This window comes from Aulostomus chinensis, chromosome 19, assembly GCF_037954235.1.
Source record: "Aulostomus chinensis isolate RoL2024-O1b breed Wild chromosome 19, RoL_Achi_v1.0, whole genome shotgun sequence".
Taxonomy (NCBI): Eukaryota; Metazoa; Chordata; class Actinopteri; order Syngnathiformes; family Aulostomidae; genus Aulostomus; species Aulostomus chinensis.
Genome location: NC_141338.1, coordinates 15,028,350 through 15,041,808, shown reverse-complemented (window position 1 = coordinate 15,041,808; position 13,459 = coordinate 15,028,350). Strand labels below are relative to the sequence as shown.

Here is a 13,459-nt window from a genome sequence, read left to right as displayed (position 1 = left end):
AGCTGAATTTAAGTCACAGTCATAGCGCCACCCAGTGGTTACAAGAAGAAAACCTGTTGTAATAAACAGCTTTTGATGACAATTTTTCTTGATGTGATGCGCGTTTGCCTCGGACATCCAGTTTAACATTTTAATGGCAGGTTTTAGTTTTTTTTTTTATTACTGGTGATTCATTTGACAAAACGGCAAACCAGAAGGTGAGATGTTTTAGCGAAATATTATTTTGAGTAGTCTTTTAACGTCAGTAAATGCAATATTATGCCCCATTTATGAACCCACTCTGCCTATAAATGCTGAACAGCAGGACGTTTTATGCTTTTTGGGAGCATTTAAGATTGAAATTACTCGGTTTATTTTGTTTCTTTTGCAGTTACACCATCCCTCCCAGGGATTTCGGTTTGCCACAGTTAAAGAGAGCAGCGCTGAGGACTACGTCAAGAAGAGTTTCCCTGAGATGCACGAATACATGAGGAGATACAATGTCCCGGCAACACCAGACGGCATACATCATCTCAAGTAATTCAATCCTGTTGCGTACAGTTCACTTTTGGCATGCAGGTGGGAATTGCTGTCTGACCGCCCCCATGAACTCTCTCTAGCTGAGTAACGGAACAAAAGCAGAGAGGTTGTCTCTAAAAAGGTGAGGTGTATAGCCAGGGAAAGATGTTTCTTAAAACGGAGATGTAAAAACCCATGTGATCCCTGCTGCTGTCATTCTCTCCTGCAAGCGCTGTTCACATTCAGATCTCACCCTCCTCATCCTGCCATCGCTGTCATCCTAAGCTGCTTCCGCATTCAACCGCCATCGCCACAGAGCAGAACGGCAGAGGGAAGTGAGAAAAAGGCAGCTGGGATGTCGAGCGAGGACGGCTCGGACACAATGCGAGAGGAATTTTTTTCAGCTTGGCCTGCAAAATGATTAAAGAGTTCAAGTAAAAATGTCATCTTTCGATTTTTTTCCGAAAGAGTGAATTTACTCCTCAGGGGACCAGACATTATTATTTGGTTATTAGTATTAGTTTCATTGGTTACGCAGTTTTTAACAAGTGTTTCAACTTGTTTCACTCCATAATTGAAACAGCTACTAACCTGCAGCCAGGATGAAGCCTTCCTTGCAGCAGCGGCAGCAGGATTCAGCTGAGTTTGATGTGCCAAGACAGTACACAATCCTACACTTGTCTGGTCTCTCGAGGCTGTAATACATTACCTGGAGGACAAGAGGCCTGGAGAGAGGAGCGACGAGCCCTCTTCATTAAAAACTCCAGAAAACAAATCTTGTGCAGGTTCAGGTTCAGGGGTAGGAACCCTGTTGCTGAGTTGAGGTGCAGAATTATTGGAAATGATGGGCTTTTGTCTCTGGCCTGCTGGGTTTTAGCTCCAACTTCTGAGATGCAACAGTGTAGGAACATCTGTATCTGAGAGATGCAAATATGTGATTTTATATGAATGTAGGAGTGCAAATATGAATCCACGTACGGAGAAATTGACTTCGTCCAGTCTGTGTTCAAATTCTGACTCTGGATACTTAACGGAGCAGAGAAGCACCAGGGACTTGAAACAGAACCAGCCAGCACTTAGCACTGACCTCAAATTGTCACGTGACAGCAGAAACAAAGACAAGGCATTTCTATATACATATTTGGAGGTAGAGTACCAAAAATTAGAAGATGTGTTTTATTCCAAATGGTGACTTTCACCAGGTGTTGTTTTGGTGATAACGTGACTGTCGGAGACCCAAAGCCTTGTTTCACCCCTAATAATGAGGAGGCAGCCTGACGGTGGAAGCTTTGAAACACCGTCCTTGGTAACAAGTAAAAACCTTTTGGAGCGCGTGTATCCCAGAAGGCTTCAACTGCCAGTGAAGTCATCCTAGACTCGGGATGTAAAAGCCTCACCGAGTCTTGTGACTTATTATCTCACCCCTGTATAACAGACTTGGGGAAAATTACGAGTAAATTGGCAGACAGGCAGTAATTTTACTGGCACGTGGCCAATAAAAGTATGGGGGTGGGGGGCAGATAAAACTGGCTGAAGAAAAACGAGGTTCAGGCGAGGCAAAGGTTTGAGAGAAGTGTGTTTAATCATTTAGGTCCCATTTTCAGTGAGTGTGATGAACTGGCTCCAGAAAGACTCTCTAGAATCCCGGCAAGTTCACTGGAGAAAAGAGAGTTTCTTATCAAGTCAGACCGACAAGATGTGTTTGACTAGCAGCTCAACACACCATACCTGCATTTTAGAATTTTAGACGGAGACGATCCATTGATTTGATTGACGATTGACATGTTTGATCACTCAGGAGAGCTTGCATTATTTAATTCCAAATTAGCACTGTGTCTCAGGTTGATTGACAGTTGTATTATACAATGAATACATTAATTTCAATCTCGGTTGAGTTTCTGCAAAACCAACATTTCCAGAATTGTGGCGATAATTGTCCCCTTTCCATCATTCCAACCCTGAAATGACTCTGTGCTGCACGCAACTCCGGTCGGCGGCGGAAGGAGTCGGATAGCTGGCTGACAAGTGGGAAGTTGCAGCCTGTCACCTGCAGCTCCTCAGCTCGCTGCTCCTTCTCGCTTCTCCTCTCATGACAGTATTTCAAACTGATCCTCCCTCGTGCCAAAAATAACCGTTGTCTTGTTTTCGTAGGTGCATTTTTGATGAACAATAGCACTCCAGTACTAAGTTCCCTGACAAACATATTGCGTTATCTGTGACCACTTCATAATAAAAGTCAATGAAGTCATTTGTGAAATGTTGTAATGCACAAATACGCTCTGTAAGACTGAACAGGGAAATTTTAAAAAGTCTGACGCCGTCTTGGTGTGTGTTTTAAAGTTCAGCTTGGCTGATCGGGACATTTTTGACTGATCTGAATTGGTTTGTGCTCTGCTGCACTGAAACGAGGCGTCTGACTCCACCACGCTTGTTATTTGCCTCCCGTGTGTTCTTAGGGCCGACCCCCAAAGGCTGGACGCATTCATCATGGACAAAGCTCTGCTGGACTACGAAGTCTCCATAGATGCTGATTGTAAAACGCTAACAGTGGGGAAACCATTTGCTATAGAAGGTAACACATGGGTGCCTTTGACTGATGGCGCTAAATGAGATTTGAGATATTATTGACTAATCAGTGGTGATAAATCATTAATCAGTCCTGGAAAACGGTCAGTTAAACTGTATGTACACGTTTTGTGTGGGTTTTTTTTCACTCTGACGAAAAAAACTGAGCTTTTTTTTTTTTTTTTTTTTTTAAGAACAAGCCCAAAATATAATAATATCAATGGCTGAACAGTAAATAGTTAATCTTCTGGCTTTCAAAAGCTTATCATCTCCACTGTCTCCTGTTAATCTGCAGTCCATTTAGCCAGCGTCCGTCTCTCCCTCTCTGAAAATGTTCCCGTGGTGGTTCCTTCCATTACAGGCCACCATAGCCCCTGATTCCAGCGTTGCTAATTACTTAATGCACTCTTAAGCCATCGGGATACAATACAAATCAATCGGTGCTCTTTTAGCCAGGCGAGGTACTTCAGTGATTGACTATAGCTGAATTTGTCACATTTACCTGCCATGCTGGTATTGGGAGAAATCCTCCTGTAGCACCGATGCTTTTAGGACTCCACTTGTTCTGCTCTTCCATGACAAAATATCAACTATATTCCTCAAAACATTTGTCGGGTTAGACAGAAGAATCATTGCTACCTTTTTCCTTTTGTGTGGGCTGTTTTGTTTGTTTCTTGCTATATTGAATGGGTCTTTTTTATTTTCTTAAATGTGATTGCTAAAATGTTTTCTGCTTTGTTGTGTTTTCACTCAAGGCCACTTATCCAGCTGTGTAGTCACGCTGTTGTGACAAAAGAATCGTGATTGTATTGTGTGCTTTGTTTGCAAGGCTATGGGATCGGACTCCCTCAGAACTCTCCGCTCACGTCCAACATCTCTGAGCTTGTTAGTCAGTACAAGTCTGACGGATTCATGGATATGCTGCATGACAAATGGTACAAGGTTGTACCCTGTGGGAAGCGGAGCTTTGCTGTGACTGAGGTGAGAACAATCCCACCTGTAACACGGTAACACGCAACGTTCACCATCTCTGTATGTCGTCCCGTTCCTGTGCCAGCGTGGGGCGTGTACCAGGCCGCGCTTTTGACTCATTCCATCCACCGCCCGTTGTGTGTTTCTGTTTCCATCGACCTCACACTAGTTTGTCCTCATTTTCATCAGCAGGAGGGTCAGACACAGAAGTCGCTGTAACTGGAAACATCATCAGTTAAACTTCCATTTTTTTCTGTAGAATTTGTCAGTGGAGCATTAAAGGTTCTGTACGTAAGATTTAGAACATTGATATTCTGTGGTGGATGAATGTTGTAAGCAGAGAATGTGTGTGTGTCTGTGTGTGTATATTCTTGTACTAGACAACGTATTTAACCAACAGAGTGAGGACATTTTTGGAAAGTGAGGACATTGTGTGTGTGTGTGTGTGTGTGTGTGTGTGTGTGTGTGTGTGTGTGTGTGTGTGACTGTGAGAGCGAGGTAACACAGTTCAGTCTCAGGTGTACAGACCCAGTCAAACTTTTGCAACCCGAATTGTGTTTTACACTGTGGAAGAGCTAGCAAGCTAAATATGATGACACAAGTGTTTGGGTCAATTGGAAAATCAAAAAAAGATAAATTGGATAAAACAAATACTGTGAGCTTGCAAGTCATGCGATCTCCAGTGGCAGTAATGGTCGTATATCACGGAGCCTTGTAGTACAGAAATGTTGTCTCCGCCTTGTGGCGGAAACAGATACTACAACTGTCAACTCCTGCTCGCTGCTCTGACTGTAAAATTGTAACAGCAACCACACAGCTGCCACACATTGGATCCATTTGGTCTGGAAACATTCTCTAGAATGAGCAGAAAGATTATTTATCCCCATTCTAATGATCGACATTAGCTAACAAGTAAACAAAGCAGTTTAAGCAGCTGTACAAAGTAAATTGAACAGATTAAACACTTATTATTTGTAAGGTTAACATTTAAAAAAAAAAAGCCATTGCAGCTGCACAGTAGGCTTTGCTGTTAATGATCATGTCAGTCAATTTACTTCCTTGTCCATGGAAGTTTATTTTACAAACCTCTTTTCCAGCTAGCCAGGGACCTCCGGACCATTTTTCTAGCTACAGGCACTTAAACACTGTCAGCAGTTCCTCTATAACCTCCATGTAGGATAATTACTCTTTTCTAGCTCTGGCCCTGGCCCCTGACCCCGCAGCTGCTGCCCAATCTGTGTCCCCATAACTTCAGTCCTGTGCGGTCCAGTCTGCTCTGCTGTTTCAGAGCACTTAGCTGCATTAGCTACTTTAGCTGCGTGGCGGTCTCTCCACTCGGCTGCGACTTAAGAACCCCCACAAGTGACGGACACAGTGAATCCACTGTTACTGTGAGACATTTTGTTTAAAAAAGGACTGGATTGGGCTGACCTGACAACCAAAAACATGTGAAGAGAGTCATCGTACGCATCAGAACCATTGCAGTCCTCTTAATTTTGATTATTGCCACTATCCAAACCACCAGTCAGGTGCTTTGCAGAAATGACAGACGATGACGCCATGGACGCCATCTATCATGTCACGCATGTGGATGAAAAAAAAGAGGGAAAAGAATATCGATATTACAGTCCAACAAAAGTAGCATGTTTTAACAGACTTACAAAGGGCTGTCAGAACGACATCAGCATGAAAATTCATGCGATATAAGCACAAAATGACTTTTTCCAGTTTAGCCATGCCTCAGCATTTTTCCTTCAATCTTTTATTCCGGTGAGTGGCTGCCGGCGAAGCCCGGGATCCAGAAAAGATGGAGAATCTGATGGATTGGCCTCAGCGGAGCAGCCAAACTCTCTGGCATGAAGCCAGCGCTCCGTCACCCCGGAGAAGTTGATCCCGTATAGAAGTAATAAAATCAATACCAATAAATGACACATTATTCTATTAGCTCACCTCTAGAGGGCCAACCTCACCACCACCTAGAGATGAGCTGGGATCAGAGGGACGAGGCGCCGTGAGGGCAGGAGTCGTTTTTAGATTTTTGAGGCAACTTTAGGAATCAGTGAGTGTGATTGAAAGAGGGAGAGAAAATTTGGGACAGTCACCTCTTACCTCCTGAAGCGATGGTGGCCCCCGCTTGTTTTGTTTTTTTGTCCGCTTTTTTTGTCACATGACATTTGGGTGGTTACTGTTGCTCAAGGGATAGTTCACCCAAAAACTGAAAATTCAGTCAGCATCTACTCCTCATGCACGTGGAAATTGGGGGTGACTTTGAGTTTCACAAGAAAAGTTGTTGCAGTAATCACCTGATGTGAGAGGTGACCGAATTTTAAACTCACAAAAAAAATACATAATAAAAACCATAAAATTCCTCGTCTGAAGGTATCCAAGTGTCCCGAAGCCTCGACGTGCCGAGTTGTTTAGAAAAACATCTGTGACGCCACGTAGTGCACAACCAGAGCCGGCTCTGTGGAGGGTCTGGAGGAAGAATGGTCACATGACCCAGGGGAAAAAAACAGACCAGCCACAAACAAGACGGTCAGGTGATGATGCTCTTGTCCGGTGCTTGTCGCTAACGTACTCGGTTTAGAGTTCCACTTGATTCCAATGATTATTTACTCCTAGCAAACAACCCTTCTAACAGGCCCAGGGGGCTGCGTGACGGAGCTCCAACAGAAAGTCGGCCAAGTTAACCAGCGACAGAGAAGTTACGATGCCATGTTTGATGATGGCGAGCCCAAAAGAACATCCTACCTTGTTTTATCTCATCTTATCGGAGGCTCATCAGGGTTGTTGCATGTTAACGTAGACGCTGGTCTCAGCAGACAATAGCTTGATGTCCTCAGCTTGTCCTATTATATGAATGTGATTTTTTTTCCCGTATCCTAATTAATTCCCTCAAATTAATGCATTCAGCATTAATTCAGAAGCTAGCTCGGTCTGTAATGCCTCCCATAAATCACTGGAGAAATGTCATCACATCGGCTCACAGACGCTACGTGACTTTAGAATGCAGTCATGGCAGCTGCAGTCGAGCCACGCGCCCAAGCGGTCAGACAGATTCATACGGGTGTGTACATCTGTGGCGCCACTGGTGGGCAGTTAAAGGGGATGTGACATCACATTTGATGTCGGACGCACTTGAACGCTCACGATCCGTTTCTGAGAGGCTCATCATGCTCATGTGTTGGAACTTAAGAACAGGGGGAGTGACATCACATTTCCTGAGACACAGACGCTGTGGCGTTGCCGTGAAGTCTGTTCAGCTGCTGAACTGAACCAGAAGCAGGTTTTCACCATGTTTAAAATAACCTGTGTGTGCTGCTACAACTAAACTGATCTGATCCACCCAACCATCTAAGAAGTTGCCCATAGCAACAGGAGGCTTCCAACATAAACCATCATTTATCATCATCACGTCATTTTTGATTCTTCCTTCAAAGCAGAAATACTCTCCTGTTCTGATGTAACTGAGGGCATAGAAGCATTTATGCTAACCGCTTCAGGAGCCGCCGTCGTTGGCTGTATCGCCTCAAAGGACACTGATTGGTTGAATCACTGGGTTTGGGACATAAACACACAACCTGAAGCCTGACAAAATCTCTTCGGTTCATCCTTGAATTTATGCCAAATTTGAGGCAATTCCCTCAAAGTGCTCTTGAAACAGAACATCAGACGAGAACGTCTCGATGCACGATTCAGATTTTCTTTTGGATCCGATTTTGTGTGCTTATGTGTGTGTGTGTGGCTGTGTGTGTGTGGCTGTTCACATTATGTTTTAAATGTGACCTACATCTGAGTGTAGTGTGACGTGTTCACGGTCCTGAAGTGACCCGCACACTCAGAGGAACAGCATGATGTCACACGCAGATCTCAGCACATGGAAGCAAAGACAGACAAGGAGGTCAGAGATGTGAGCGTTGACACTTCATTCAGAAGTTCTGCTGCAGTGAAGGCGAATGGTGGGCAGGAGCCTGGAATTACAGCTCTTTGCTTGATATGTCTGCTGTGTTTGTTTTGTTACTCTTCATGTTCTGCCTGCTCACAGTGACGAGGAATATCGAAGTTACATAGAATTGCATTGGCCGTTCAGACTGAGGGCGCGATTCAAGAAATCCGATCTGCAGTGGATTTAGAACCACGTATGAAAGTGGCCCCTATCTGATTTGGAAAGATCAGAATCCACAGGATTTGTGCTGTTCAATAATCCTACCTGGGTCACATGGGGGGGCATATTCAGACCGCTTGGCCCTGCTGTGTGAATGTAACTATGATGTCTCCTGCTCAAGTCTGAAGCCTGCAAACAGAACAAGATCTTAATAAATGGAACCAGATCATTCATGCAAATGCATGTACAGTCACTTTGTTGAATTAGAAATTATAAAGAGGATCCAGGTTGTCTCGGTTCAGCAATGGAGAACAAATATGGAAAACAAATATGGAGAACAAATATGGAAAACTTGAAGGAACAAGTTCAAAAAGGTATGAGAACTTTCACAGAGTAGGTTCAAGCTACTCCAGCTGTCCACAGTGTAGCCGGTGCCATCCGCGCGTTTCAAAAAGAGAAACACTACTTTCTACATTAACATTGTCTACAGCCTTCTGTGGGCGACTGCTGCAACACCGCATCATCAGTGACATCACAAAATTCAGCAGCAGGTCGAGAGTCACAGAGATGCTGCTGATGGTTGAAGGACCAGCTCCCTCCACGGTTGGTGTCGTGAGCTGAATGTGAGCTCAGGCCAGGCTGCTGTGGTCTGTAATTAGTTCAACAATCAAGTTGACCGTAGGTGTGGCTGTGAGTGTGAATGGTTGTCTGTCTCTATGTGTTGGTCCTGTGATGGACTGGTGACCTGTCCAGGGTGAACCCCTCCTCTCGCCTGAAGGCTGCTGGGATAGGCTCCAGCCCCCCCCCCCCCAACCCTTAACAGGATAAGAGGTAGAAAATGGATGGATGGATGGAATCCGTTTTGTTTTTAATAACTACTACTACAACTACTTGCTCCCATCCTCAGTTCGAGGATTCCTCTGATTCCTATTGAAGATAAATACTTCAGTTCCCCCTCTGTTTGTGTTCTGAACTCCAGCAGATTTACTGCAGACATGCCATTTTTGTGCCAAATTTGAAGAAATTCCTTCCAGGTGTGAATGAAATATCGCAGGTGACAGTGAACTCTGACCTTTGACAGATGGACACGCTTACATAAAAATGCAGGTATGACTGAACAACCCTGACGCGAGGGTGTTTATACCCCAGCATGAAATACTTTGGGTTTTTTGTGGTTTGTTTCTGGATCAGCCACAAATACCACTTTGCTCTTGTGGGCCTAGGCCATGAGCACCTGCCCCAGTGACCCTGACCTTTGACCACCACCATCTTTTCTGTTCTTCCTTCTGTCCCAGTGGACTTTTCCCTTCCAGGTGTTGCTGAGATGTGAGGTATACGTGAATGCGACATTTAAATTTTTTTTAAAAGTCTCTTTGTCGAGTCTGGTCCTCGTAACGGTACATTAACTTTATAAAACTCATCCACAGGGAGCGTTTTCCCCATCACTGCGTAATTATTACTGTCACAGAAGAAAACATGTAGAAGAAAGCTTGTCTGCAGACTCCGTGTTCTCTCACACGCACACGGTCCTCATGCACATGTTTCCATCTGTATTTGTGCGTGTAGACGCTGCTGCAGTGTGTTTGTGGGGTTATAAAGTCAGGTTAGATAGCAATCATGCATTACACGGTGCGTCGATGTCACGTTTTGTCTGTGAGAGCTGAGTCGGGACGTCTGAGTCGACCCAGAGAGCTTCTGTTCCTGGGAAGTGTTGCTATATAAATAAAGTTGAGCTGAATTTGGACAATAGAAATAAATACAATAGATACTTGTTACGGCCTCATAAGTATATTAACCCAAAAGTCATGAACCAAAAAGAGATGGAGACCCCAGCCAAAAAGAACAAAAGGGAGGTAAGACAGGGCCAACCGCTCTGTGGCCGTCGCACCCTGCACTTCCCTCCATAACTGAGAAAAATCAGATTTAACCCAAAAGTCACGACAAAACTGAACTGCCGGTGGTCTCCAACTCAAACTAAAGTAAAAACAGAAGTAACTCCGTCATAAAGGACAGAGTCAAATCAGGGTTAAGTCCCACAAACGATGGAACAAAACAAAGCCAAACCTTCCCCCTGCTGCTGCTGCCCCAGAGTCAAAGAGTCGGCCTCCTCCCTCCTCCCTTTTATAGCCTGATCACTGATTGATACCATCCTGTGGAGGCAGGGAAAAGAGGGAAGAGGAGGACAAAAAAAGAGAGCAGAAGACACACCTTGATGTGTGACAGGCCGATACCTGGCCACATGTAACATAATATACAGCCAACCCAACACCTTGTGCGTTACATTCCTTTTGGTGAAGCCCAAACTAAAGAAAAAATGTATGTTTCCTCTCTCACTGTCCTACTGTGTGTGTATGTGTGTGTGTGTGTGTTTCTCTCTCTCTCTCTCCAGACGCTGCAGATGGGTATAAAGCATTTCTCCGGCCTGTTTGTGATGCTGTGTGTGGGCGTGGCCTTATCTCTACTGACCACAATAGCAGAACACATCGTGTACAAGCTGGTAATCCCGAGGGTCAAGGAGCCACGCTTCAAATATTGGCTGCACACTAGCCAGGTACTTAACTCACACACAAACAAGATGAAGGGCGGATGGTGGCGATGGTATTATCTCAGTGTTTGCAGAGTGGTAATAGACACACCCACTTCATCAGCAGCCAGTGACAGCTGACGTGTTGCTTGTTTTCCAGAGATTACACCGGGCCCTCAACTCAGTCTTCACTGACGACAAGCTTCAGACTGTTACCAAACCTGAGAAGAGGTACTGTACCCGCCGTCAGCGAGGGGACTTCTAAATCTGGGCTGCCGCCTGTCGTCATGCTTAATGAATTTGATTATGAAAGTCTATTCTCTAAATGACTGAACTGGAAATGAACCGCCTCCGTCAGAAACCTGCTTGTGACCCTTTTTTCAGAAAGCTAGACTTTATGACTGAATGGTTCAAAATGCCGTCTTGCACTTTTTTTGTGTGAAGCAAGCTGTTGTACATTTGAACCCCACAGCTGTCGTCGTCTTTACGACCTCTTTAATGATAAAATAATAAAATCAAACTTCCAAAACTAATAAAGCAGACACACACACACACACACACACACACGGCCTTGATTAAACCACTGCCCTGTAAATGCAGCATTCTTCTCTTCAGCCTCACGTTTTTCAAATACCGGTGTGGCAGGTTGTTGTTGTTGTTTTGATGGGTGGGGCCATCCATGGTTCTGCCGCCATCCAATCATTGTGTGATGATGTCACATTTTACCTGAACTTAATCTGCTGCCTTTTACGACTTAACCAGAGAGACGAATCCAGTCGAGACCCTGACAGAAACAAAAATACTTTTAGGAAAAAAAAAAAAAAGGTGCTATGCTTTCTTTGGAACGCAATGCACACACAAAGTTAAAGTTAAAGATAAATTATACCCCCCCCACACACACACACAATGTAATGGCCTATATTTAAGAGATGCAGGCTTCAGTATCATCTCCATGTATCACAGAGGCATTTCAAAAAGTCCATTTTCCAAACTTCAACGGGCCATTGGCCAGATTATCCAGCTGAGAAAAAGTGACATCAATGAACATCCGAGTGGCAGTAAAGGAGCCCATTTTAATAGAAAAATAAATAGAACAGTCAGTGCGTTGGAAGCTAATTATCAGTCGTGCAAATTGCGGAAATAATCTCATGCTGACGTCACGCAGTATTGTGGAGCACAGCGGGTGAGTGAGAAATGATGAAAAGCGTCTTTTGGTCGGCTTCGGGGTCTTGGCAAATGTTTCGCCGGTGCACTTTGTCTAGATTAGTTGAATCATCTTTAAAGTCATTATGACACCACTAAACTTTGCGGCGTCACAGTTTTCTGTAGCTGTTTAATTCAGATTGGGTCGCTCCTCCTCAGCGCCATGATTCAACTTGACGTGTGGGACGGTCCCCGCGGATCAGTATAATTAATGTCACATGCGCGTAAAGCAAGGTAGGGAATTATGAACCTGTTTCTTTTAGGCAGGTCAAAACCTGTTTTCTGTTTCTGTTTATTGAACACGTGCTGAAGTATTTCCTCTGATAGCGTCACACAAAGCGGGGGATTAAACGCATGCAGTAAATATGGAGGCATGTGAGGGATGCCGGCGGTAATGAGGAGACATTACCTACTCCTGCATAATTACGCTCATCCAGTCAAGCCCTCTCAGCATCAACAGTCTGAAATTATTCCTTCATCTTGTCAGTGTCCCACAGAAACCTTTTGTGCTGAATTGCACGTTAGAAATAAGGTGGGTTTTTTTTCCCCCCCTCCGCTTTTTTAACATTTTGGATGATCGTGTAGCCCAGTTTAAGAGGGCATTTTAAGGAAAATTTGGTGGAAACTTAAATTTGGCTCTCACAGCCAAAGTCTCTTAAATAATTCTACGAATACAGGAGCCATAATGTGCTGTATAAGCATCTCTGTTTCATCAGTATAATGAAAAAGAGTGTTATATAACAATGTGTGTGTATAAATATATATATATTTATATATCAGTGAACTGGCTTTGGTTACTTGGGGTTGGAAGGATAAGAAATGTAATTTCTTAACTATGCTAACAAGGATGTAGAAGTGTAGAAGAACCCAAAGGCATGAGAGGTCTATCTGTCTGAGAGAATTAGGAGCAGCGTCTATAATAGCCCGAAACACTCACTGATGACCAATTAAGAGTGTGTGTGTGTGTGTGTGTGTGTGTTACTTTGTCTCAGATGCAGAGTTAAGATCACGTCGCTCTAGAAAAGACCTTTAAGCGACAACAGTGCTGAGATTAGCTGTCACTTTTGATAGATCAATAATATCAGTCCCATTTAGGCCGATACGCTGATTTTCTGATGGAGTGATATTATGGAGGAGCATCAGGGCCTCTTCTGTTTGTGCGTGTACACCAAGACACCTACTCAGTTCTATTCACTGACAGCTCCTGCCAGTTTAAGTGCGCTAACAACAACAACAACAACAAAATAAAAGTCGAACAGAAGGAAAAACTGAGTTTGTCTGTATGACTTAGATGAGTTTAGATGAGTTGTGTTTTCACACGGGGGCCTAGAGGTCATTCAAAGCTGCCCCCCGTGAGCCGGCACACAGAGATTCAGTATTTTGCTCAAGGACACTCCAGCTGGGTGCATGTTCTCCACTGCACCTGTGTCCTGCTTGTTGACGGACGGCCTCCTTCTCTTCAGTCTGCTCCAAGATGCGCATATGTCTTGTTATGACTCGTGGAAGCAACACCTGTACTGACAGATGGGTCGGGACACGCTGGAGAAATCTGATATATTTATTATTTAAAGGACAGAACGTGGAGAACTCGC

General features: G+C 44.2%; 1 protein-coding gene across 1 annotated transcript in view; it reads left to right on the top strand.

Annotated features, from left to right (window-relative positions):
* The window catches only part of grin3a (glutamate receptor, ionotropic, N-methyl-D-aspartate 3A), a 41,510-nt gene that overhangs the window by 24,527 nt on the left and 3,524 nt on the right, over positions 1-13,459 (top strand). The window contains exons 5-9 of the mRNA XM_086187329.1: positions 371-516; positions 2,955-3,070; positions 3,893-4,044; positions 10,530-10,691; positions 10,825-10,895. Coding sequence (XP_086043455.1) covers positions 371-516; positions 2,955-3,070; positions 3,893-4,044; positions 10,530-10,691; positions 10,825-10,895 — 647 coding nt within the window. The remainder of the gene's footprint in view (positions 1-370; positions 517-2,954; positions 3,071-3,892; positions 4,045-10,529; positions 10,692-10,824; positions 10,896-13,459) is intronic.